The following is a 26,301-nucleotide window of genomic DNA, read 5'->3' as shown; positions in this document are numbered from 1 at the left end:
AGTTAAAACTTAACACCATAGGCATAGATATGATAACCTTGATTAATCTAGAGTCTAGACATAAGTGTGAGAAATGAAAGGTTTTGGATAAACACTAATAAAGCGGTCCAAATAAGTTACAATAAGCGACAAGAAAAAAAAAGATGGTGAAATTGTAAAATAAGCACAAAAACATGGGCATTTCTTGAACTTCACAAAGTCTTTTGGTGTGATTAACACTTTTGTGCAGAGTTGAGCAGAGAGTCCACATCTGAGTGTAATAAAGAAAAGAGAATCACCAGAGAGATAGAGAGAGAGAGAGAAAGAGACTGAAGTAGTATTTATTTACACAAAACATATTTTACATACAAAGCTGAAAGCTCTGAAAGCCCACCTCAACAAAACTATTCACCAACCCACCCAACACCAAAACTCACCAAAATTTCAACTCAAAATCTCATCTTAAGCCTTCATTCTTGCTAAAGATCCAAACTTTATCATTTTTTTTACTAAAATCTTGAAAAATAATTCCAGCCCTTTTCTTGAAACAACCTCTTTTAGCTGAAAATGGAGACATTAATGACTATTTATGAGCTTAGAGCTTTTGGGTTTGTTTAGACTGTGTTATAGATACATACATTTGTATAAAGTTGGTGTTTTTATTCTTTGTTTGTGTCTATAGAATGGCTTGCAGGAGGACTATTTATGGTAATTTGGATCCAGAGAGGAAGAGAAGTGGTGGATTAAGGACTAAACAAGCTGGAAGAGGTTCTTGCAGAGGTAGTTAGATTAGATTAGTGGTTTTGAGCCAAAATAATTGAAAGAAGAGATAGTGTAAGTTCAAGAAGTTGAAGGTGTTTATGTAGCATCAGTGCATGTTCAGGAAATTGAAATTTTTGTGTCATAAGAGAAATGGGTTATTTGTTAAAAGAAGCTCTCAAGACTCTTTGTGGAGTTAATCAATGGTCTTATGCTGTTTTTTGGAAGTTTGGCTGTCAAAATCCTAAGTAAGTTCACTCTATTTTGCTCTTTTTGTTTACATTTTTTTGTTTATTTTGTAAGATGCTGAATGATTATTCAGAAATTGTGAAGATAGATAGTGTTAAACCTGGTCCTCTAATTTGTATTTTGAACATTTGGGAAAAGACTGTGTATTGTTGTGGGTAGTGAGGATAAACAGTACTTTGATTGTTTGTGTTCTTTTTGCAGTTGTCTTGTATTTTTCTCATTAATTTCTTTATAGAAACTTGTGCTGACCCATGTTTCTGTTTGGTTTCTGAAAAAATGGAGGAGACAATGTTGACCTCACCTTCAGCTTTATGATGTCTATGTGAATCTCCTTTAGTGTTTACTGTGTATATCTGTATGCTTCTTTACCTTTGTTGGATTCAGTTGATTTTATTCCAGATTTCATTTTACTTTTGGCTTTGGCGAAGTCTGTTTTTTTGTATGTTTGCTTACAATCCTTTCATTGTTATTTTGTCAGATTCATTTGTCTTCTTAAACATTAATGCATGTAGATTGAGTCATACACTCAGTAGTCAGTATCCATTTCCATAAGCTTATAACCTATCTTAATTTTGTGTAAACCAGTTGGTTTAGTAACTGTACAAGCATATAAATAGATAATGGATGATTTGATTGTAACTGCATCTTAGTTTTTGTAAATCCATTTATCATTTCCAGGCTTTTAATTTGGGAAGAATGTTATTATGGCCCCATAACATATTCCGGTGCTCCACCCATGCCTGATCTTGTTTCTCCCGAAGTTTGCAACTCTCTTGGGTTTCAAGGAGGAGATAGAGTCCAATTACTTGTGAACAAAATGATGCTAGACAATTATGTTAATGTTGTTGGAGAAGGGTACAGTATTTTCATTTTAATCTTTTATTGTTTACTCTTTCATTTTATTCATGCTTTCATTTTGACAACTCAAATACTTAAAAGAGGTGTTGTTACATATTTTCTTCTTCAGACTTGTTGGGCGAGCCGCATTTACCGGAAACTCTCATTGGATTCTTACCCAGAACTATACGAAAGAATTCTATCCACCAGAGGTACATTATACTATGTATGTGTCAGCTAGAGACTAGATATTACAACAAGTAAAGACTAAATATAATAATATACTTGTAATATGAATTTGAAATTAAAAGGAGAAAAGGGTGATTAGTGAGTTAAGTGTGATTCAGCAGGTTCTTTTTTTACTGTCCATAATGAATTTGAATTTACATTCAATAAATGTATCATATAAAGTAACTCAGGATAAGTCTTATCTGTTTTATCTGGTCCTACTCCTACATACTGTATGGTTTTGTGATTTCACTGTGCCAATTTATCTTTTATTCTTGTTTCTGGATGATGTTAGGTATTAAGTGAGATGCATCAACAAATCTCAGCAGGAATGCAGGTAGGGTGTGTGTGCAATCTCATAATAGCCTATCACTCCTTTAACTACTAATTAATAATTGTTCTTGATCTGCAGACAGTTGCAGTCATTCCTGTTCTTCCTCATGGTGTTGTTCAGCTTGGTTCATCATCATCTGTAAGGACTAGCTTCTCTAAATAATGAGATTTTAAAATCCTTAGCCGTTTACATTTATATTATGGTATGAGTAAACTCTAGCATATGTGTCAGGGGGTCTGTGCCTGTGATATAGTTAGATTCCATGTCATGAGGTTGGGCTTAATAGTTAGTAGTCCATACTCTCTTCACTCTGCCAGTAACAATATTTTTGTTAAGTCAGCTATGGGTGGATGACATAATATGAACTGGATGCAGCTATCTATGGCGTTATATAGAATAATCTGAAAACTTGATCTTATAGATCCTTTATATTTTGCTTGGAGCTGATGTAGTTTTTGTGTAACTTTATGTTGTCTTCTTTGCTTGTGATATTATAAATTAATATTACAATTGCCTCGTGAAAATTCATTTGGATTATTTCAGCACCTGCCTATCGTAAAAGCAAATTATAATTATTAGTTTAGATGCAGCCTGCAGGCCTTCATGCTACATCGCTATGTGACCGTGTTTATTTGGGTTTTCTTTCAATTGATTTATTTACACAAGTAATGTTCCTAATAGGCCATAGGAGTAGGTTAATTCTCAGTGACTAATTGATGATACCTTCCCTGGTGGAATACTCTTCTGAGTCAATTGTATCAATAATTCTATATTGATACACCTACATAAGAGACCATAGTTATAAATTCATTGGTAATTTTTGATAATTAGACACCAGAGGAAGATGAAGCACTGTATGTATCCACTATCCCCTTTTGTACCAACTTCTCCCTGTTTGAGGTTGCTGGTATAGCAGTTATATTGGTCATTTGTTTAATAGCTCCTAATTTCTATTAATTTATATTGTGGGTGGGTATCCACACTGGTACAGATCATGGAGAACATGCAGTTTATGGATGACGTCAAGACTTTGATTCTGCAACTTGGATATGTTCCCGGGTCTCTATTTCGTGACAACTTTGCAACTAAGGAACCTTCCTCTGAAATTGGAGCGCTAGTTCTTGACAACCCTGCTTCTGCGAGTTCTTCTAGGAATTGTAAGGGTGCAAACTTGACTTCTTACGTTACGGACAACTACAACAAGCTAAATGACTCTCTAGCTCCAGTGGTGGGTGGTCAAACCTCTGGCGTGGTTGGGAAAATTCATGATAATGTACCGTCTACTGGTCCAAAATTTCAGAATCAACGATTCTCACTTTCCAATAATCATTTTCAAGCTCAAGTCATTCCAAATATTAAGCCTACAATTAATCAGAAGAGCCAACTAGAAAATGAAATCACAAAAGCTGAAGTAGTTACCCTGGATCCGAAGTTGTGGCCGAACGAGAAGGCTTCTTTTTATATTCCAGGGTCCACAGATCAGCAACCCTCCCTTGGTCCAGCAGCTATTGTTCCTGGAAGTAGAAATTTAGAACATAAGATGTTGGTAAATTCTGCTGTTGGAAATGGTGTTCTAAACGAATCCGATGCATTTCTTTCAAAATGGACAACAGCAGACCACTTAAACTCAAATCACACAGGTTCTGATAGTGTGCCATCACACAAACCGAGCAACCCACATAATGCTTTGGGTGGTCTACATGGATTGGTGAAAAGACATAACTTGCCTGTTCTTAGTGCCGAAAGTGAGTTTCAAGATGGTTCACAATATAGCACACAGTTGTCTACATTGAGTTTTACTTCCGACGACTTGCCTGCAAGTATCTCTAATAAGAAAAATGAATTTCAAGATATTACATATGCTCAGGTTCACTCGTACAGAAGTAAAGAAAATGTGAAAAACGTGGAATTTCAGGGTAGTAGTGTCCCATATACTCCATCAGACAACCATACTGATCTGTCTGGCCATAGTTCTGGCTTCAGTCATGATGGTATAAAGCAAAATTCTGGATATCAGAATATCGGGCATGCTCAATATGAAGATGTATATGGCCAGACACATTCTGGGAATGACTTGTTTGATGTTTTCGGAATGAATTTTAAGAATTCTCTCTTTGATGAAAGTTGGAATGATGGGCCAGGTTCAAACTCCAAATATCTGGACAAGAATTACCATACATTGTATAAACTTCAGAATGCATGTTCTGAGATGCAAGTGATTACTGAAGGAAACTCAGATAGTGATGCTCTATGCGGGACTAGCACAGACAATCTTCTTGATGCTGTGGTCTGCAGAGTTCAGGCTGCTACAAAGCAGACTTCGGATGATAGTTTGTCTTGCAGGGATTCATTGGCAAAGATTGGTGGCACTATTGCTCCTACTGCTTCTACCTCATCCAGGTTAGCCAACACTCCTCCTAATCAAGTGCAGGAAGCATGCATTAGTCTTGCCAAGTACCTACCAGAAGAGCGAGCATTAAAATCTTATTCATATAATTATAAGCCTTGCAAGGAAGAGTCAGGAAAATTTTCCCAAACAAAGTCCTTTAATGGATCCCAAAGTAGTTCTTGGGTTGAACAAGGTCCTGAAATGAAGCAAAGTTCAAGCTCAACTACATTTTCAAAGAGGTCAGATGAAATCAGCAAATCAAATCGCAAAAGGGTTAAACCTGGAGAGAATCCTAGACCCAGGCCAAAAGACCGGCAGATGATTCAAGACCGTGTAAAAGAGTTAAGGGATATTGTTCCAAATAGTGCAAAGGTACTGCCATCTTTGCAGTCTCCTTGTCCTTGTTCAACACGGCCCATGTTCAGTTAAAATTTTCAGTTGCTGACAATTATAGCAAATTGTTTTCCTTAACAGTGTAGCATTGATGCATTACTGGAGCGGACGATCAAACATATGCTGTTCTTGCAAAGTGTTACGAAGCATGCTGACAAACTAAAACAGACGGGGGAGTCCATGGTATATATACACTCTGTATTAAGATAAAGAGTTTTGTACTTTTTATGGATGGTTTTTAGTGAGATGTTTTTTTGGGCATAGTAGATTCAGAATACAGTTTACTTTTTCGTACAAGTCTTGCCTTGTATTGAATTGTGATGCTTGTAAATCTGCAGAAGTTTCCAGTCATTAATTTTGTCATCTAATTGCATCCAAAATATGCTTACATATTCTTGTGTGATATTCCAGATTCTTAACAAAGAAGGTGGATTACTACTGAAGGACAACTTTGAAGGGGGAGCAACCTGGGCTTATGAAGTCGGTTCACAATCTATGGTCTGCCCTATTATAGTTGAGGATTTAAATCCACCGCGCCAAATGCTTGTAGAGGTAGTAATAGGGAATTTTAGATCATTATGTTAATACTATAGATATAACCTGATAGATTGCACACACCAGCTTTACCATACTTTCTTGTCAGCTACTTTATATTTGATATTTTCTCTTTCAAATGTAGATGCTGTGTGAAGAACGAGGTTTATTTTTGGAAATTGCTGATTTAGTTAGAGGATTGGGTTTAACCATCTTGAAGGGGATGATGGAAACTCGTAATGACAAGATTTGGGCACGCTTTGCTGTGGAGGTAACTAATAACATCAAAAACAATTTTAAGAAGATGTGTATTTGTGGGAGAACTTGATTGTTTAATTATGCACTGTGACTAAAAGTCTAAAACTATATTAATAAATCCCATATATGTGTCTAGGAATTGAAGTTTTAAAGCTTCTAGTTTCCACACTTCACTTCTTTGACAAATGGCATCTTTTACACGATATTGGAAAGCCACACTTTGCAATTTGGCCAAAGCTAAAGAAGTAGAAGTAGAACACATCGACATGTATTTTAAGCTTGCATATATAGAATTATTGGTCCTGTGTTAGGATCAAAGTTTCCCACCAATACAGATATGCAGTGTATAAATGAGTATGATACTGTAGAATATATTAGACATATAGTCATAGAGTTGTGAAGCCTTCAAGGACGTCTTAATCATTCATATTATGCTCATTGCTCACAAGTAATTTACCTTGAAGTATCTCTGAGTTAAGAAAATTTCTGGCTTCGGCGTAAGGAATGCTCAGCTACTTAAATGTAATTTTGAGGGTAAATATCTAGTATGTGAAGTAGTTGTCATGCCGTTCCTGTTTTATTTGTCTTCATATTTTCTACATATCTTAATTATGTTAGTTCTGTGACCAGGCCAACAGGGATGTAACGAGGATGGAGATATTTCTTTCCCTTGTTCGCCTTTTAGAGCAATCAGTTGAAAGCAAAGCAGAGTCAGCCAATTGCGTTGGTATAGATGGTGCAATGTCTCACCAGCCTTTCCATGCGGGGGTTTCAATAGCTGCAACTGGCAGACCATGCAATTTTCCGTGAATCACCTAATATATCAATTTTGGGTCTGGATATGCAGAGAGCAAAGCGCCTTTTAGCTTTGCCATGACCAGCACTGATCTAAAATTGATGTATTTTTGGGTTCAGAATCTAGGCTGATGGCTTTTTCTTCTCTAGAGCAGTTAGTGATCTCAACTTAAAGCCGCATTCATATGTTTAGTAATCAACTATGCTTCTTATTTTGCTTCTTCTGTAAAGGGATAGACGAGGAATGTAACACTGTAATGAAACACTGTAGTAACCGTGTTGTTTTGTCCACGTAATATATGGTTAAGCGTGGTTGTGGGGAAGAAGGGAAACAAAGTGAATTGTTACGGGGACATGAAATGACTTGACGAATGCTTCTTTCATTATAAGAAACACAAAAATAGCATATGAAGCCCTGCGAGTTGTGCATTCATAGCTATGAGTAAGATGCTTGTTCATCCAGTGAGCTGACATGGTACAAAACTGCCGTGTTCCTTGGCAGTTGAGCATAACATGATCAGAAATTCTTTAACTGCTACAGGTATCCACATATCCGAGAAAAGGCTAAGACTTGTTTCCGTCGTGATAGCCTCCGACTCTTACTATTATACTAATCGCCTCTAACATTCGAGGCTGGGATGGGCATTTCACTCGACCTGCCCGATTCCGATCTGATGACCTTGTGGAATTTCCAGCCACGTCAAATTTATTGATGACAACTTATAGCATTGCATATGGTAAGTAATCACCCACTATATCATCTCTTCCCGCTCCACTCCCCTACTGCTTCTCACTTGGTCATATGTTACATGTTACTTGCTCCAAAAATCATATCTTCAATGCCATTAACAAACTTCTCAAAACACGCGTTTGAGATTTCCTAAAATATGTAATTTATGACTTAAAGTTAAAATATACATAACAAAAGTAAAATAATGTAGGTAAGAAACAAATGCTAATAGGTAAGAAAATGAGAAAGTTCAGAAACCACACTTTCTCTTGTCACCACAGATTGGTGAAATAACGACGTTCCATATTTTTTGCCAAACAGGATATCAAAATACAAATCAGGCATTAAGCCCGTTTAAGGTGAAAACAAGAGTTCCCAAACATGCCATAATCGCGCCAACCATAGTAACTGAGAGAAAAATATACAAATTTTGTCAAAAAATAAATTTATCGATCTCATTTCATGCTCCAAAAGTCATTTTCAGATAATTGTTACCTGAGATCAATTTTTTCATAATTACAGAAAAGTATACATATTGTAGACTTGTGCATACAAAATATATTCTAAATTAATATTTTTTTTAAAAAAAAAATATACACTCAGGTGATATGTTTCGAAAAACAATTATGCCAAAATAATGACATGACTATCAAGTGTTGTATCCGTTTCAAATGTGTTATTACTGCTTCAGCACTTGCATGCAGGATCTTAAAGTTTACATTCATCTAAACAATCTGCAGCAGCAAAAAAGAAATCTGAACAATCTGTGTGGGGTGCTTCTCCAAGTTAAAATTTATCTGAAACGATCTGTATGGGGGTGCCAAATCAGTATACATAATCATGTTTGCAGTTTTCACCAATCATTTTTCCAAATAACTGACAACTTTAGAAGTGAATGATACGAATTTCACATGCACGTTATATGTTTAGTAGCAAAGATGATTCGTTTCATTGTTTAACAATAAAAGAGTAGTTCTAGATAGTTGCAGTCGTAGAAGGTGTTCTAAGGATCCTCTATATAACTCATTCAATTCAGCATTTGTAGACTCACTCTCAAACATTGCACAACACTCAGGATGTATGCAATAGTTCTGCTACAAGCCACTTTAGGTTTTGTTGCATTCCTTCTGTTACATAGCTTATGGTCATCAAGAACCAACAATCACGGTGATAGGAAGAAAATACAAGCACCTAAAGCAAAAGGGGCTTGGCCAATCGTTGGCCACCTTCCACTACTTTCGGGTCCGGATCCTTTTAGGATCTTGGGACATCTTGCTGATAAATACGGTCCTGTATTCAGAATTCAGCTTGGTTTGCAACAAGCGCTTGTCGTGTGTAGCAAGGAAGCAGTAATGCAGACTACTAATGACATGCATTTCATGGGACGTCCTAATGTTCTCGCCTTGAAATACATGGGCTTTTACGGTGGATTTTATGCATTAGCTCCTTACGGTCCTTTCTGGCAGGAGATGCGTAAGATTTCCATCCATGAGCTTCTGTCAAATACCCGCGTGGAGATCCTCAAACCTGTGAGAGCTTCAGAGATGACTACATGCATTAATGAATTGTACTCACTTTGCTGCAACAATGGGGTAATAGGTTCAGCCAAGTTAAACATTGGCAAATGGTTCCAACAAGTGTTATTCAATATGACATCACAAGTGATTGCAAGGAAGCGGTATAGCAGTATTGGCAAAGATGCGTGGGATAAGGAATTGAGTTGTTTGAAAAGAGCATATGAAGATTTTTTTGTCATGCTTGTAACTTTTCAAAAGTCTAAAGGGATACCATATACTAGATGGATGAACGTGCAAGAAAATCGGGCCATGAGAAAGACAGAAAAGGAGTTTGATTTGATTCTGAATTCTTGGATAGACGAACATAAGCAGCACAGGGGAAAACGAGGTCAGTTGAAAGAGGATCCTGATTTCCTTGACATCATGATATCGTTGTATGAAGAATCCGATGGTTTTGTACATGGCCACAAGACTGATGATGTTATCAAGGCAACTATCTCAGTAAGTTAATTTCTGTTGAGGGCCTGCAGTTACATTTCTTTCCGAATTTCTTTACTAGACACCTTATTTGTTTTATGTTGCCTGACGTTTTTTTTTAAAAGTTATTTTCCATAACATATATTTAAACACTCACACTGTCATGCAGTTTCCCAACTTGTGTGCATCCAATCGACAATCAAAATTTGCATACTATGTATTTGTGCAGGGTATTTTATTTGCAGGAACAGATGCTAATTGCGCTACCATCACTTGGGCTCTTGCATTAGTCTTAAAGCACAGGGAAGTGTTGCAAAAAGTCCAACAAGAGCTCGACTTCCATGTTGGAAAAGAACGATGGGTAGAGGAATCGGACATCAAAAATATGACATACCTCCAAGCTATTTTGAAAGAAACATTCCGCCTATACCCTGCTGGTCCCTTGTCAATTCTTCGCGAGGCCTTAGAAGATACCACTGTAGAAGGTCATTATGTCCCCAAAGGAACTCAGTTGTTAGTGAATATCTGGAAACTGCACCGAGACCCTCGAACATGGACTGACCCTTATGAATTCCAACCAGAGAGATTTCTGACTACTCATGCAGGACTTGAAGTAAAAAATCAACAGTTCGACTTAATTCCATTCAGCACAGGGAAGAGATCATGCCCCGGATTGGCAACCGGTACACAGATGATTCTACTAGCACTAGCTCGTCTGCTTCAAGGATTTAATTTGGTTGCGACAAATGAACCACTTAATATGACTGAAGCAGCAGGGATTACTATGCATAAGAAATATCCTTTAGAAGTCGCGCTTACTCCACGCCTCCCAAATAAGCTTTACGCTTAAGAATCGAGGCGATGCTTATGCTTGTGATAAAAATACAGTGTGATGTCTAGTACAAATAATCCATTATTGGAGTCTTGCTGATTAAAGACCATCCTGAAAAGATAGTCTTGGTTTGTATTGGTGTGTAATCTTGTAAAATATAAGTTTAGTGTATTGGTTTGTACTTCACAAGCAAATCTGGTTATGATCGTCCCTTTCTAGGGGTACATCCTAAGTTGAATTTATGAACTATATCTTCCTGTTTTTCTATGATCTTGTTCATCCTAAGTATTTTCTTGGATTGATTAGTAGAAACTTAACTGAAAGTGCAGTATATATAAGACCATAAAGCTCACACAGAATTAACATAATTAACAAGCCAAAACAAACTCAACAGTATAGCTGAGCCCTGAATAATAGGATGAAGAAGGTTAAACAATTACTCGAAAACAACTGCACTGTTAACAAATAAAATTAACTATATAAACTTCCGTTTTACAAAATCTCTAACATGATACTTTAAACAGTATCAATGAGTAAATAACAAGCATGTTGACCATGAAGAAGAAGAAGAAGAAGAAGAAGACGATTTTCATAACCATTATTACTAATTGAGCCTTTCTTCCGGAACCAACTCTGAATCAGCAAGGCCTCTGTTCATTGCATGATATTCTGGTGTATTATGATAGTGGTTCACTAAAATCTCATAATAGTAAGGGTCCGCTAGTGATGATATATTTGAAATTGTTTCTTCATCGTGTTCTTCTTGTGGTGGTTTATCCGCAAAAGTAAAGAACGTCGCAACCATGACGGCTATTAAGATCATAACAACGAACTCGAGAAAAAACACCATAACTAGCTACCTGCAGCTCCTGTTCTGAAACACACTGAGTTCTCTTTTCTTGCGTGTTTGATATAATCTTGTGTTATGATACTTGCGTAGCTTCCATGAGGCCTATTTATAGAACCATTATGCGGAGAAATTTAGAATGTAATTATGATTTGAAGTTTTGCAGTACAAATAAGGCACTAATTAAAGGCAACTACGAGTCCTTGGAATTAGAATGTAACTAGTATTTAAATTATTTTCTTATGAATCGTGGGGGCTATTATTGACTTTTAATTGGGCTTGATGTTTTAGTGCATAGGCCACATTATAACACAAGTTTGTTACTATAACATATTACGAGTCTTTAAATCTAGCATACGTAAGAGTCTTTAAATCCAGATCTTATAAGAGTTCTTCAATCCAGTTGTTGTACATATGTCTGATACATCACATATGCTTCTTATTTTGGTTCGGTTATTACCTGCTGGGCTCAGAGGCGGATCCTCTAAGGGTAATATATCAATTTTACACTAAATCGAACATAAAACATGACTCGAATTTGGCTCGTTTAATTTCACGAGTCGAGTTGAGCCGACTCGTATAATTAAAAGAGCCGAAACCTCTATCCGGACTCGAGTTCGTTTATGAAACAAGCTAAGTCGAGCCCGGTAAAACGAGTTCGAGCCGGGCAGCTTACAGCCTTACACAAAAATATTGAATATCCTTGAGCTTATATATGTCGGTAAAATTGCTAGTAATTCTAACGGTTGCAACTACAACAATTAAAAGAAGATTTTCAGTCGAAAATATTCTCAATAATCTAATATATAAGATCGTATTTTTTATTTTTTTAGGTAAGCTCGAGCTTATTTCAAGCACTCGAGCAAAACATGCCAAATGCACGGCTCGAGATCGTCAAAAAAAATTTCCGACCCCCCTTATATTCGAAGCTGAATCCGCCACAGCCTCACTTGGGCAGTTTCAGCAAAATACATTATACAACTACTCCAGTAATCTATCAAAAAGCAGCCTAAATAACTCGTTTCCAATGCTGATAGCCTCGACTCTCTCACAAATCAATTTAGACGGCAACTAACCATTTGTTGATCTACCGTCCCCTCCAACCTTCATGTCAAACTAAACTTGTTTGTTCTGCACTTCTTTATACCAAAGTCCCTTCGAACAACTGTACGGCTTATGCTGGCTGCTAGCTAATCACTCACTACCATTTCTTCTGACTCCATCATCGCCTCTCTTTCAGTCACATGTTACTTGACCTTAAGTTGAATTTATCAACTATATCTTCTTGCTTTTTCTATTATCTCCTTCTTGCTTTTTCCGACATAAACGTGCTTATTTTGTGCCCATGAGTGCATACCAAAGAAAAACCGTATATAAAATTAAATTGACTTTATAAAAAACCGAGTACTAGCGGATTCACTGAACATGATTACAACTTAGACAATAAAACTCATGCCTACCAATATAAACAAGCCAAGCTGCAGAGGAGAACATTGTACAGCTCAACTCGTGAGCTCTGAATTATAGCAGAACATCGTAAAGAGGACTAAATAATTACTCGAAAACAACAGCATTGTTAACAAAAAAATTAACTATACTATTCTTCCGTTTTACAAATCTCTAACATGATACCTTAAACAGTATCAGTGAGTAAATAAAGACGATAAACATTATAAAAAATATCAAGCATGTTAACCATGCAGAAGAAGAAGAAGACGACGATTATAGATGGTTCATAACCATTATTACTCCTTGAGTGTTTCTTCCGGAACCAACTCTGAATCAGCAAGGCCTCTGCTCATTGCATAATATTCAGGTGCATCACGATAGTGGTTCACTAAAATCTCGTAATAGTAAGGGTCCGCCAGTGATGATATATTTGAAGAAAAAGTTTCTTCTTCGTGTGGTGTTTTATCTGCCAAAGTAATGAACATAGCTACCAGGCCGGCTATTAAGATCATAACAACGAACTCGAGAAAACACACCATAGCTATTGCTACCTGCAGCTCCTGTTCTGAATCACTCTGAATCACCGAGTTCTTTCTTCGTGTGTGTTATATTATAATCTTGTGTTATTATAATACTTTCGTAGCTTGCATGAGGCCTATTTATAGAACCATTATGTAGAGAAATTTAGAATGTAAATATGATTTGAATTTTTGGAGTACAAGTCATCATTATTAAATAAGGCAAGGTTATGAGTTTTTGGAATTAGAATGCAATCAGGATTTGAATTATTTTCTTATGAATCTTTGGCTAATTTGGTTTTTAATTGGGCTTAATGTTTAAGTGCCTAGGCTATTTTAACCTCGTTGATTACTGGGCTCGCCGATCCGATCCACTATGTAAGATTCGTGTTACTTAATTTTGTGCATATCTAATCAAAATTTGAACATTTTGCTGAGTATAATTGTTGCAGGAGCAGATACCTCTACTGCTACCTTGACTTGGACACTTGCATTACTTTTAAAGCATAACGAAGTGTTATGAAAAGCCCAACAAGAGCTTGATTTTCATATTGGACAAGATAGACTACTTGAAGAATCGGATATTAAACACTTGACAATTGACATACCTCCAAGCTAAGTATTAAGAGTAACGCTAGAGACACAAAAAATTATACAAAAATTTGTTACAAAATGACGTGTCATGGCTGATGTGGCAGTATGGAATGATTTTATTGGTGTTTTTAATGTAAATACAGGGGGAGTCCATTTTTATATAGCCAATAAACCCTTACACGTGGTATTTTGTAACTTTTTTGGGAATCAATTTGGGACGTTGTGACTATACCCTGCTGCTCCCTTATCAATTCCTCGCGAATCATTAGAGGACTGCATTGTAGCAGGTTATTATGTTCCTAATGGCTAATATGTGGAAGCTACATCGAGACCCCGAAACATGGACCAACCCGGATGAATTTCAACCTGATAGATTTCTGACTAGTCATGCAGGAGTTCACGTAAGAGTTCAACACTTCAAGTTCATTCCGTTCAGTTCAGGAAGGAGATCATGTCTGAATGACAGATGGTATGCAGATGATGCAACTAACTCCAGCTCGTTTGCTTCAGGGATTTTATGTGAGTACTCTAGGAATGAGATAGTTGACATAAGTGAAGCAGCAGCGATAACTCTGCACAAAAAAGATCCTTTATATGTTGTGCTTACTCCAGGCCTCGGAAATAAGTTTTATCAGGACCAGGAGCAGGTATCATCTTCTCTTGGTTATGAAAGTGAGAGGTTGAAGTCTCAGTAACATATGTGTATGAAGATTCAAATCTTGTCTAAAGCCTGAGTTTGAAATTTCTGCAATCGATAACTACCAAAATAATAAGGATTTAATGGTTTTCGGAAATTTACTGTTTCCAGAAATTAAACTGAAATTTTTTGCATGTTTCTGCTCAGGTGATAATCTTGGGCATTTGTAAGCTTAACTATCAAATTCATCTATACTATATTATTATAACCGAACAGGGATACAATTCGTTCGTACCATGTCAAATTTATTGACGACAACTGTCCGTTTCTTCATCCACCATCTAATGACCACCATCCAATCTTTCACCCACTTGACGAGTAGTCACTATGCTTGTTTCTAATGATGCAGAAGTCCCTTCGGCACTCAAACTACCTGCTACCGCTAATCACCGACTATCAATCAGTATTAAGCACAACTGGTTGTTAAAGAATTTCATCAACATCTAAACTTTTTTTTAAAACGAAGATTTTTGGAACTATACGCATCATTTTGAACTTTGTTGTGCCAGTATTTCATCACTTTTGACAACTTGATAGCATTTCTCTGTAGCACCGTCGCCAAAAATTGTACACTTCAGTTCTTAGAGTTTGTCAATGCCATTCACTCCCATCATGTTTGGAGGCTAAATTAGATAAATATCTATGAATAATGCATGACGCAAATTCCTTGAACCTGATATACAAAAGTCACATTGCAGCTGCACGTGTATCATAATTTATTGTTACAAAATATTTTTAACATCTACGTCATTTTCAGGCTAAAAATGGACTCAGCAGACCAAAGCATAGGTGGATTACACATAGCCGCACTGAACTTTTATCCAGATGAGCACCACAGTGCAGGGGCGGAATCAAGGTAGTGCTAGCCTTGGCTGAAGCCCGGGCTAAGATTAAAGTTTTAGTAATAATTTTGTGTAAAGTCACGATTTTAGTTAAAAATTGGTAGAAGTTTATGGAAGAAGTTTTATTTTGAGCCCCAGCTAAACTCTAAAAATTAGTCATGATTTATTTTCAGTCCCGGCTATTTTGTGATTCTGGTTCCGCGACCGCCACAGTGAGTAATCAGAATAACATGTATACATGAACACAAGTCGAATAATAACAGAATGCCCTACATATAATTATACAAATTTAACTTACCAAGTCTTAAATTTGACATTGTAACAACACGAGAAGTACTGCAGCAGCCCGAACTAATGATGTTTAAAAAGTTTACATTCATCTGAAACAATGTGGGACGCTGAGGTCCGGTTATAGGCGAGCAAGCCCCAAAAATTAATTTTGACTAAGGAGCCGGCCTTGCTGTTGTTAAATACTATATGATTTTATTGGGACATTCCTCTAACACCTTAAGGTTTTACATGAGCTGGTTACTCAACAAGTGTCAAAATCATTCTAAATTTATTTATTTATTTATTCACTCAACAATATAATATAAAATGTTTGCAACTTTTACCAAGATAGATCTATTCCATTAATAGACAACTTTAGACGTGGAAGGTATGATTTCACATGCACATTACCACCGAAAATTACTTGTTATGGGCTTACAATAAAAAAGTAATTCAGAATAATTGAAGTCGTGGAAGGTGTTCCAACAGTCCTCAATATAATTCATTCATTTACTTGGGAGACTTACAATGTCACACATATGCAAGTTGTGTAACTCCACACTTAGAATGGATGCAACAGTCCTACTACAAGCCACTTTGAGTTTTGTTACGTTGGTTTTGTTCTGTAGCTTCTGGTCATCACGAGCCAACAATCGCGGTGAGAAGAAGAAGATACAAGCCCCTAAACCAAATGGAGCTTGGCCAATCTTAGGGCACCTTCCACTTTTTAGAGGTACGGGTCCTGCTTGCAGGATCTTGGCAGAAATGGCCGATGAATACGGGCCTGTACTAAGAATTCAGCTTGGTTTGCAACATGCACTGGTCGTGAGTGGCAAGGAAGCAGTAAGACAGATCTTCACTACTAATGACCTTAGTTTCATGAATCGTCCTAAAGCTTTTGCCAATAGTGCATTTTTTGCCTAGTATCTGAGCTTCTATCAAATAGCCGTTTGGAGCTCATCAAGCCTGTGAGAGCTTCGGAGATGACTACATGCATTAGGGAATTGTACTCAGTCTGCTGCAAGAATGGGATAGGAGGTCCAGTAAAGTTCAACATTGGTAAATGACTTCAACAAGTGGTAATGAATATGATAATGCAAATGATGGCTAGGAAGCGGTATAGCAGTATTGGAGAAGGTGCCAAGGAGATGGAATCGAGGATCTTTAAAAAAGCGTATGAAGGTTTTTTTGTCACGCTTAATCCTTTAGAGCTGTCAAATATGATACCTTTTACTGAGTGGATTGATTTGAAGGGAAATCAGAGGGCCATGAAAAGGACAGTGAAGGAGTTGGACTTCATTCTGAGTTCTTGGCTTGAAGAACATAAGCAGAGAATGGGAAATGAAGGCCAGTTGAAAGAAACTCCTGATTTCATTGATGTCACGTTGTTGCTGTTGGCAGAATCCAATGGTTTTCTACATGGACACAAATTTGAAGATGTCATCAAGGCAAATGTTCCCGTAAGTCATAAATGTCATAGCCTGTTTCATTACTTTCCAAGCTTTAGCCAAAAACTTAAGGTTTCATGCCTGTGCGCATCTAATCAAAATTGGAAATTTTCATTACTAATCTGTTTCTGCAGGGAGCTATTTTCGCAGGATCAGATGCCGTTTTTGCTACCTTAACTTGGGCATTGACTTTACTTTTAAAGCACAAAGAAATGTTACAAAGAGCCCAACAAGAGCTCAATATCCATATTGGAATAGATCGTTGGGTAGAAGAATCAGATATCAAAAATTTGGTATACATCCAAGCTATTATTAAAGAAACATTGCGATTATATCCTGCTGCTCCCTTATCAGTTCCCCGTCAGTCCTTGGAGGATTGCATTGTATCAGGTCATTATGTCCCGAAAGGAACTCCATTATTGGTGAATCTCTGGAAACTGCATCGAGATTCAGAAACATGGACTGACCCTTGTGAATTCCAACCAGAGAGATTTCTAACAAGTCATGCAGGACTTGATGCAAGAGGTCAACAGTTTGGGTTCATACCATTCACTTCAGGAAGGAGATCGTGTCCTGGAATGACAGCTGGTATGCAAATAATGCAACTAACTTTAGCTCGTTTGCTTCAAGGATGTGATTTGGTTACTCCTACGAATGAACCGATTAATATGAGTGAAGCAGGAGGGATAACTCTGCATAAGAAATACCCATTACAAGTTATGCTTAGTCCACGCCTCCCAGACAAGCTTTACCAGTAGCTAGCAGACACACTCCATGGGTTCAGTGAATGGTTCGAGTGCGTTGGCCTTTTATTTTCTTCAATTGTTATTTCCATAATAAAGAGTATTTGAAGTTTTTTTTTGCAGTTTACTGTTTCTAAAAAATATTGCATATTTCTGATCAATTATGAATACTAGTTGATCACCGTGCTTATCAAAAAATCAATATTAAATAATAATTATAAAAATTAATTTTAAGTTATAATTAAAATATATAATAAATAAAATTGTACTTATTGTACTACTATTGCAATTTTTCTTTTGAAATTATGTGTAGCATTTATTAACTCAAATTTTATTAGAATAACAAACTCAAGGTTATTATTATGTCTCTGTTGTCCGAAAAGAATTCTACAAAAAATATAAATATGGTAATTATAATATGATTACAACAATCCATATTTCGTTAAAAAATAATACAGAGCTCTACATGAAATATAAATCAACAAGTGAAACCAAAAAACGGCGTAATCAAGAAACCAAATACCCTATCAAAAAATAATTTAGAGTTCTACGGAAAAAGAATTTTAATAATAATACAGTTTGAACAAATTTATTATTTTTTTAGGGGTGAAACCACAATACGGTGTCTATAATTGACATATTATTTTATTAAAATAAAATTCCATCAACAAATTAAAAATTAAAATTAAAATATACAATTTAAACACATGGCCTATTTACTTGGTCATGATTTATATTTTTCGGAATCTATTTAGTTGCCAATTTATAAACCTATTTATTTTAAAACATAATTAAATATAGGATTCAAACCTATAAAATAATAAAAAAGCATGGCTTCTAAAATTCAAAAAATTGGTAAAAATAATTGATATAGAATTATAAGTTATATAGAAATAAAAAAAATAAAAAATAATACACTTAAAATTATAACATAAATTATAAAAAGTGAAATCAAAATATGCAGGAACTAAAAAATAAGTGAAAGCAACATATATTTTACTAGAACGAATTCACTAATTTATAATACATATAAGGCCTACGTCAGTAAAGTCTTAAATTTCATATCTAACTCCTGATCTTGTAATGTATACCTCTTGGTAACAGAATGTTGAGATTTGGAATTAAAGCTTGGATATGCGATTATTACAAGAAATTATGAACTTCTTGCTAGGCAGTAACCGTAGTTGATATTTTTGTTGTTGAGGAAAGCAGATGACTGTGCTTGTTCGTTCATGAGATTCTGTAAACTAAAAGTGAATTGTTTTACATCCTATTCTTTCTTTCAAGTAATCTAAATGCCAGAAGGTATTATCGGTTCATGAAAAGTTTTAGACATTTTATTCTTACCCACCCGTTCTCACAAAGTTGAGGTTTTTTAGTTGAAGTTGCATGAAGATTCCAATCATTTTCATGCACGTTTTAGACTCAAAACTCAAAAGAAAACTTTAGCTGATCGACGCAATGATTCTATACAATTTTTCATTACTCGTCAAGAATTAATCGACGCAAAAATTTTATAGACTTATTTTTCATTATTCATACATGGACTCTTTTTCTGTCCTGTGGAAATACTTGGTTCAAAATAGAGGACATGGTAGGCCTCGGAGGATTGCCTTGTAGCAGGTTATTATGTAGGTTATTTTTTTAATTTACGTACTCAACCTCATCTTGTATGGTACTCCCTCCCGTTAAAGGTTTCCTAATTTGACTTTCATTACTATTTATGCTAATCGATTGACTACTAATTTACGTCTAATCTATAATATCAAATATAGTCATGAGTGATCTCGTTGGATTCGTATTTATCAGTATTTTAATACAGTGAAATTTTTATATTTAATACTAATACGAATTTAAAGATATTAACAATCAAAAGTATGCATTAGCAAACGTGTCCAATACAAATAGGAAACGTTTTTAGGGACGGAGGGAGTATTGATTATGATAGCAAAAGATCGAGATTTACTCGTTATTAAAAAAATTGAATACATTTTAAATTCAGCATTCAAATATTTGTTCGAATTCTCTGGATTGGGATTTTGGCTCTCTCCGATGTTGAAAACTGTTGTATTATGAGAAAAAATGCGGGTGGAAAAAGTATTGTCGGGAAAATTAGATGACTGTTCGATAGTATTTTTTAATTTATGCATATTTTGAGATATAATATATAAAAATAATGTTTTTGAGAAAGTTTGAAAGTGAAACTGATAGCTACTTTTTACAAAAGCTGAAAGCAGCTTTTTCCAAAAGTACGAGGATATATTTTTGAGCTTTTTCCAAAAGTAAGGGGGACATATTTTTGCTAACAGCAGATTTTAGATCAAAAACGCTTTTTCAGACAACGGTTTTTACAATTTACCAAATACCTTTCTGACAGTTATTCAGTAAAAAGTTGCCGCAAAAAAGTTCTTCTCTAATTCTAAAAAGTAATTCTAAAAAGTAAAGTCACCATTCTGAACGTGAAGTGTTTAGGAAAAAACTTTAGAATCGGATGCGCTCACCGAGTGAGAAAGACCCTGACCCTGCCAACCAAGTCAAAATAAAAAAGACAGCAAAGAAAGCGACTTCCTTGTATTAATAGTTAAAATTTTGTTTTTCACGAGTATCGCCACACGTCTTAATCTCGTCCTTACTCTTAAATCGTGGTATCAACACGCGTCTTAACTCCGTCTACGGCTTGATAGGAAGTTTTTATATCTCAACTGTAGAGGGCTGCAGTAAGTAGATTGAGAGGTCGTTCCAGCCCTTTCCCCGAATATGGGTAAGAGAGGCCCTTTCTTAAATCTTAAAAATAGGGCTCTATTCTGATGTATATCATATATGATGGGAAAACGGAGCCCAAATATACTTGAATACCTGACCGTATATACCATATCCTTCTTGATAAATTATCAAAAATAAAATCTGGAATAATATATGAACAAATTCTTTTGCATTAATAAGTGGGAAGTAAAAATAGAGTAGGCTAGAATTAGTAACTTAAGTATCAAAATTAAGTAACAAATGATTTGATACTAGTTACTTAACAATTAATGATATTTTTATTGATAAATTTAATATGGATATAGATGTATATTATTATTAATTGATTTATAGCTAATCAGACCACCACATATGTTCTTGTGATATTTAAATTCATTTTTCTGTTTCAATTTGAGAACTCCAAAATGATCGATCATAAATAAAAACTATTATTGGAAAAGCGTGAGAATTTTTTTTTGCGAGACCGAAAATGGAAACAGGTCCAACTACCCAAGTCACAATCATTAACATGTAATGTACATGATAAATAAACAACATTTTTTAATTTTATATTTAAAAAACATTAAAAATAATTATTATAGTTGTTAATAATATATAATATAAAAAGAAAAATAGTAGATACCTGCAGTTTTTTCCAAAATTTCTTCAAAAATGCATAAATGTACAGGCTGACTTTATTAATAATAATACGGAATCAAGCTCACATTTGTCCCCAAATCAAAAATTCATTGCTAGTAAAAGAAATATATCTAATAATAAAATTCTGGCTAAATTTACGTTAGTATACTGCTAAAATTACGTGCATTATTTATATTTTAAACGCGTGTCATTAAATTATCTTGTTATTACATACTACCTGATACAACTGTAATATCTCGAACAGGGTTTTGATTAGCCTCCATAAAACTCCCTAATTTCAAGAATTCTCCTCTCTTTTTCTTGAACTTCTGGTCACACTCTCCTTTTGATTCTGCTTTCAAAGGGTAAATTTTTCTGCTTCTATAAAGTTTGTTCTATTACAAGTTGGTTCATATTTTAATATCTAAGTAAATTTTCTTGATTTTGATCATTAATTTATCTTGTTAAATTGAAGAAAAAGGGCTGTGAATTTTGGTGTTTTAGATATATTTTACTGAATCAAGACATGGGCTGTGATCAAGTTTACATGACTATATTGTTGTGCTTATGCATGAGTTCAGTTGGTTATAGTGTTACACACCCTGGTGATTTAGCAATTTTGAATGATTTTAAAAATGGTTTAGAAAATCCTGAGCTTTTAGACTGGCCTGAGAAGGGTGATGATCCTTGTGGCCCTCCTTTATGGCCTCATGTGTATTGTTCTGATAGTAGAGTTACACAAATTCAGGCTCAAAATATGGGCTTAAAAGGACCTTTGCCTAAGAACTTTAATCAGCTCGTAAAGTTGCAAAATTTGGGTCTGCAGGGGAACAAACTGAATGGTGCATTGCCTAGTTTTAGTGGTTTGTTGGAATTGCAGTATGCTTTTTTGAATTCTAATGAGTTTGATGCAATCCCTTTGGATTTTTTTCATGGGCTTAGTAGTGTAAGGAATCTTGCTTTAGATGAAAATCCGTTTAATGCGAGTAGTGGATGGTCTGTACCTGATGAGCTGCAGGAGTCTGCTCAATTGGTGAATTTTTCTTGCTCTGTTTGTAATTTGGTTGGACCTTTGCCCGATTTTTTTGGCAAAATGCCGTCTCTCTCTTTACTGACACTGGCGTCTAACAATTTGTCTGGAAGCATACCGGAGAGTTTTCGTGATTCTGTGTTACAGATTTTGTGGTTGAATAATCAAGGTGATGGGGGGATGACTGGCACAATTGATGTCATTGGTTCGATGACAGGATTGACGCAGGTATGGCTTCATGGTAATCAGTTTTCTGGAACTATTCCTGATAGTATCGGGGATCTGACATCTTTGCAACAACTTAACCTTAATGGAAACAAATTAGTTGGTTTGATTCCGCCAGGTTTGACCAATCTAAGCCTAAGTTCACTGATTTTAGACAACAATATGCTGATGGGTCCAATCCCAAAGTTTAAAGCTGCTAATGTTACCTATTCTTCAAATTCATTCTGTCTGTCGGATCCTGGTGAGCAATGCTCCCCTACCGTTAATGCATTATTAGATTTTATAGGCGATTTTGGCTTCCCATTGAATCTGGCTTCACAATGGACTGGTAATGATCCGTGTCAACAGCCGTGGTTGGGGATAGTATGCAACTCAGATTCCCAAGTGTCTGTTATAAATTTGCGAGGCCTCAATCTTAATGGCACACTAAGTCCCTCACTTGCAAACCTCGATTCTCTACAAGAAATCCACCTAGATAGGAACAATCTGAGTGGGGTAGTTCCTATGAGTTTAACTCAGTTAAAATCCTTGCGATTGTTGGATATAAAAGAAAACAATTTTGCACCTCCATTACCAAAGTTTAGTGATGCTGTGAAGATCAATATAGATGGTAATCCTCAATTGGTGGCTGAAGTGGGAAGACCTCCGAAGGTAAGTCCAGTAGATCCATCAAGTAATTCCTCGAAAGGCAGCCCTCCTTCCTCGTCCAAAGGTTCAACTTTGGACTCTCCTAAATCTTACAGTGGGCACACAGAAGCAAACAAGGGCAAGAGCCTCAAGCCAATTTTTGTTGTTGCTATAACTGCATCTCCTGTAATTCTAGTTCTTGCAGCTCTTTTATATGTATATTGTTACAGGAAAAAGAAAGACCCCAAAAAAGCTCCTGTTGCATATGTTGTCCACCCTAGAGATATATCTGACCCCAATAACATGGTTAAGATTACACTTACTAGTGACATAAGTGGATACAATCAAATCAGGACTGGTCCTGAGCATAGAACAAATGGCGGAACACAAAATACCCATGTGATTGAGGATGGAAATGCTATCATCTCAGTTCAGGTTCTTCGCAAGGTAACCGAGAATTTTGCACCAAAAAACGAAATTGGGCGTGGAGGTTTTGGAGCAGTTTATAAAGGTGAACTAGAAGACGGAACCAAATTGGCAGTTAAAAGAATGGAAGCTGGGGTAGTCGGTAACAAAGCGGTGGATGAATTTCAGGCTGAAATTGGAGTTCTCTCTAAGGTTCGACATCGGCATCTAGTTTCGCTTCTTGGGTACTCTGTTGAAGGAAAAGAGAGACTTTTGGTCTATGAATATATGCCTCAAGGGGCTCTAAGTATGCATCTCTTTCGTTGGAAGAACTTAAACCTCGAACCTCTATCTTGGGCAAAAAGACTAACTATTGCTTTAGATGTTGCAAGAGGGATGGAGTATCTCCATAATTTGGCACGTCAGATCTTTATACACCGAGATCTTAAATCTTCAAATATTCTTTTAGGGGATGACTTTAGAGCAAAAATTTCTGATTTTGGGTTGGTGAAACTTGCTCCCGATCGAGACAGGTCTATTGCAACCAGGCTCGCTGGGACGTTTGGATATCTTGCACCGGAATATGCTGGTAAGAGAATACGTAATATCTCATCTTCTGCAGATGATTCTGTCGTGTAATGCTGTTTTATGTAAAGAAGATATGTGTGTCAGTGTGTGTGTGTGTTTTTGTATGTATGAATTTGGTTTATGCATTGCTGAACTTCATGTAGTTATAAAGAAGAACTTACGGGCTTAAAGTTACTAGGGGAATAACTCATCATTTTAGTGAAGATTTATTGCATATCGATAATCATTTTCTAGAGCAGGGATGTGTAATTTTAGATGAGTCTTATAAGGCTACTATCTGTAACTGCACATAGATTTGGTTACCTTTTGATACTAGGTTACTGTAAGAATTACCATGTGTACACACATGCAACCTGAAGCACCTACATGAATGTAGCTAGAATTTGAATTTGATCAACATTTCCAAAATCAGATGGTTTCAACACGACTGAACAGGAACCACATGATTAGTGAACATATTCTGCATATCGATAATCATTTTCTAGAGCAGGGATGTGTAATTTTAGATGAGTCTTATAAGGCTACTATCTGTAACTGCACATAGATTTGGTTACCTCTTGATACTAGGTTACTGTAAAAATTACCATCTGTACACACATGCAACCTGAAGCACCTACATGAATGTAGCTAGTTTGAATTTGATCAACATTTCTAAAATCGGATGGTTTCAACAAGACTGAACAGGAACCACATGATTAGTGAACATATTCTGCAAACCATAAAAATCTGACTGTTTTAATTTTCCAATCTTTTATGTTTCTGGTTTATACTTCTGCATATGTATATGGTGCTTCTTAAATTTTTTTCGATGCATCGCCTTTGAGATTTTAAAGCTACAGTCTAGTGAATAGTGATTAATGTACCACTTATAGTTTATCCCACTATACCTTATAGTTCTTTTAATGCTTATCGTTCTTACTAGTTCTAATTATTGTGGCTTATAGTGACAGGGAAAATCACAACCAAAGCCGACGTCTTTAGTTTTGGAGTTGTGTTAATGGAACTTTTGACTGGATTAATGGCTCTCGATGAACACCGCTCTGCAGAAACCAGGTATCTTGCTGAATGGTTTTCGCAGATAAAATCGGACAATAAGAAGCTAGCTGATGCTGTTGACCCTGTAATAGATGCGAAGGAAGAGAATTTTGATAGCATTTCCATTGTAGCTGACCTAGCTGGACACTGCACGGAGAGAGATCCGAATCATCGGCCTGATATGGGACATGCAGTGAATGTGCTGGGCCAGTTGGTTGAAAAGTGGAAGCCTTTTGATAAAGAAACAGAGGACTATTCTGGCATAGATTATAATCTACCTCTCAGACAGATGTTGAACGACTGGAAGGAAACAGACACCGTGAATTTCACAAACTCTAATCTACAGGATAGCACCGAGAGTATTCCGTACAGGCCAACTGGATTTGCAGCTTCCTTCACTTCTGCTGACGCTCGATAGTGATTTTGTGTGAAGGCACGCTTTCTTGATTTATTAATTTTTTCAAAAAACATTTTCGAGTCTTTGCTACAGAGTTTTTATGTTTTCTGCTGATAGATTTACAAAGTTTTACACTACTTGCATTTACAAGACTCTTACTCTTATATTGCAATGTATTGTGTTAGTACCTACTTGTTAGAATTGATTAGATGCATCTGCCAATGGTGTTGCTTTTCCTGCTAGGTAAGTTGAATGTCCTCGGCTGCCAATACTGTAAACTACCCAGTTGTTATATAACAATTTCAGTCTCTATTTCAGCTTGAATACAATGATTTTATGATTTTACACATGATTTCAGATTTTATTTTTTGTTTTATTTTTAAATTGTTTTTTACAGACCTTGTTTCTCTGTTCTTTACGCAAATCTCTAAATAGAGCATATAATGATTTTTTTTTAAGTATTGCAACTGCTAGTTTAAGAACCTAAGGTACAGAATGGGCACCAAGTTCAGAAAAACGGTTCACAAAATGCATATAAATCTTTAACTACAGACTAGGGTAAGCATCGAGTCTGGTAACTTTTCCCTGCTGCATTTTTATGTTTGTTTGTGATCAAGAGTGATTCAGTGTAAATATCCATTCCTTTTCACGCTCCGTTCATGTGATCATTCATACATTCAGGAAGTTGATTTAGAATGGGATTTCCTTAACTTATATGATGATGGTCCAAACTTATAAATGTTGATTTTTTAGTGTCAAATCCGAGGGACACAATGGTGTTGGTCGATTTTACATTATAGTATCAAATCTGAGGGACGCCACTTCACAAACTGCTATATACTAATTGATACCTTGATATCAGTTTTGGGTGAGATGAAGTCAATGCAAGCGGAT

At 36.0% G+C, this 26,301-nt stretch overlaps 4 protein-coding genes and 1 pseudogene across 4 annotated transcripts; all 5 read left to right on the top strand.

Annotated features, from left to right (window-relative positions):
• Window positions 1-238: 238 nt before the first annotated feature.
• LOC141690084 (transcription factor LHW) lies at window positions 239-7,046 on the top strand. The gene is made up of 10 exons (XM_074494692.1): window positions 239-986; window positions 1,666-1,842; window positions 1,955-2,036; window positions 2,348-2,389; window positions 2,465-2,524; window positions 3,378-5,147; window positions 5,250-5,351; window positions 5,580-5,720; window positions 5,848-5,973; window positions 6,591-7,046. The coding sequence occupies exons 1-10, from the start codon at window positions 892-894 to the stop codon at window positions 6,768-6,770; spliced, it is 2,775 nt and encodes a 924-aa protein (XP_074350793.1). The 5' UTR covers window positions 239-891; the 3' UTR covers window positions 6,771-7,046.
• Window positions 7,047-8,550: 1,504 nt separating this feature from the next.
• Window positions 8,551-10,562, top strand: LOC141692756 (cytochrome P450 CYP82D47-like). The gene is made up of 2 exons (XM_074497689.1): window positions 8,551-9,503; window positions 9,709-10,562. Exons 1-2 carry the CDS (start codon window positions 8,562-8,564, stop codon window positions 10,327-10,329), a joined length of 1,563 nt encoding a protein of 520 aa, XP_074353790.1. The 5' UTR covers window positions 8,551-8,561; the 3' UTR covers window positions 10,330-10,562.
• Window positions 10,563-14,021: 3,459 nt separating this feature from the next.
• Window positions 14,022-14,414, top strand: LOC141691552 (strychnine-10-hydroxylase-like). The gene has a single exon (XM_074496282.1). It carries the CDS (start codon window positions 14,022-14,024, stop codon window positions 14,412-14,414), a length of 393 nt encoding a protein of 130 aa, XP_074352383.1.
• A 1,681-nt stretch (window positions 14,415-16,095) lies between these two features.
• Window positions 16,096-17,734, top strand: LOC141689739 (xanthotoxin 5-hydroxylase CYP82C4-like; annotated as a pseudogene).
• Window positions 17,735-21,362: 3,628 nt separating this feature from the next.
• On the top strand, window positions 21,363-25,747 carry LOC141688951 (receptor protein kinase TMK1-like). Its single transcript, XM_074493102.1, has 2 exons — window positions 21,363-23,976; window positions 24,920-25,747. The coding sequence occupies exons 1-2, from the start codon at window positions 21,627-21,629 to the stop codon at window positions 25,426-25,428; spliced, it is 2,859 nt and encodes a 952-aa protein (XP_074349203.1). The 5' UTR covers window positions 21,363-21,626; the 3' UTR covers window positions 25,429-25,747.
• The last annotated feature ends 554 nt before the right edge of the window (window positions 25,748-26,301 follow it).

Source organism: Apium graveolens, chromosome 10 (assembly GCF_009905375.1).
Source record: "Apium graveolens cultivar Ventura chromosome 10, ASM990537v1, whole genome shotgun sequence".
Lineage (NCBI taxonomy): Eukaryota > Viridiplantae > Streptophyta > Magnoliopsida > Apiales > Apiaceae > Apium > Apium graveolens.
This window is presented reverse-complemented; position numbering and strand designations above follow the sequence as displayed.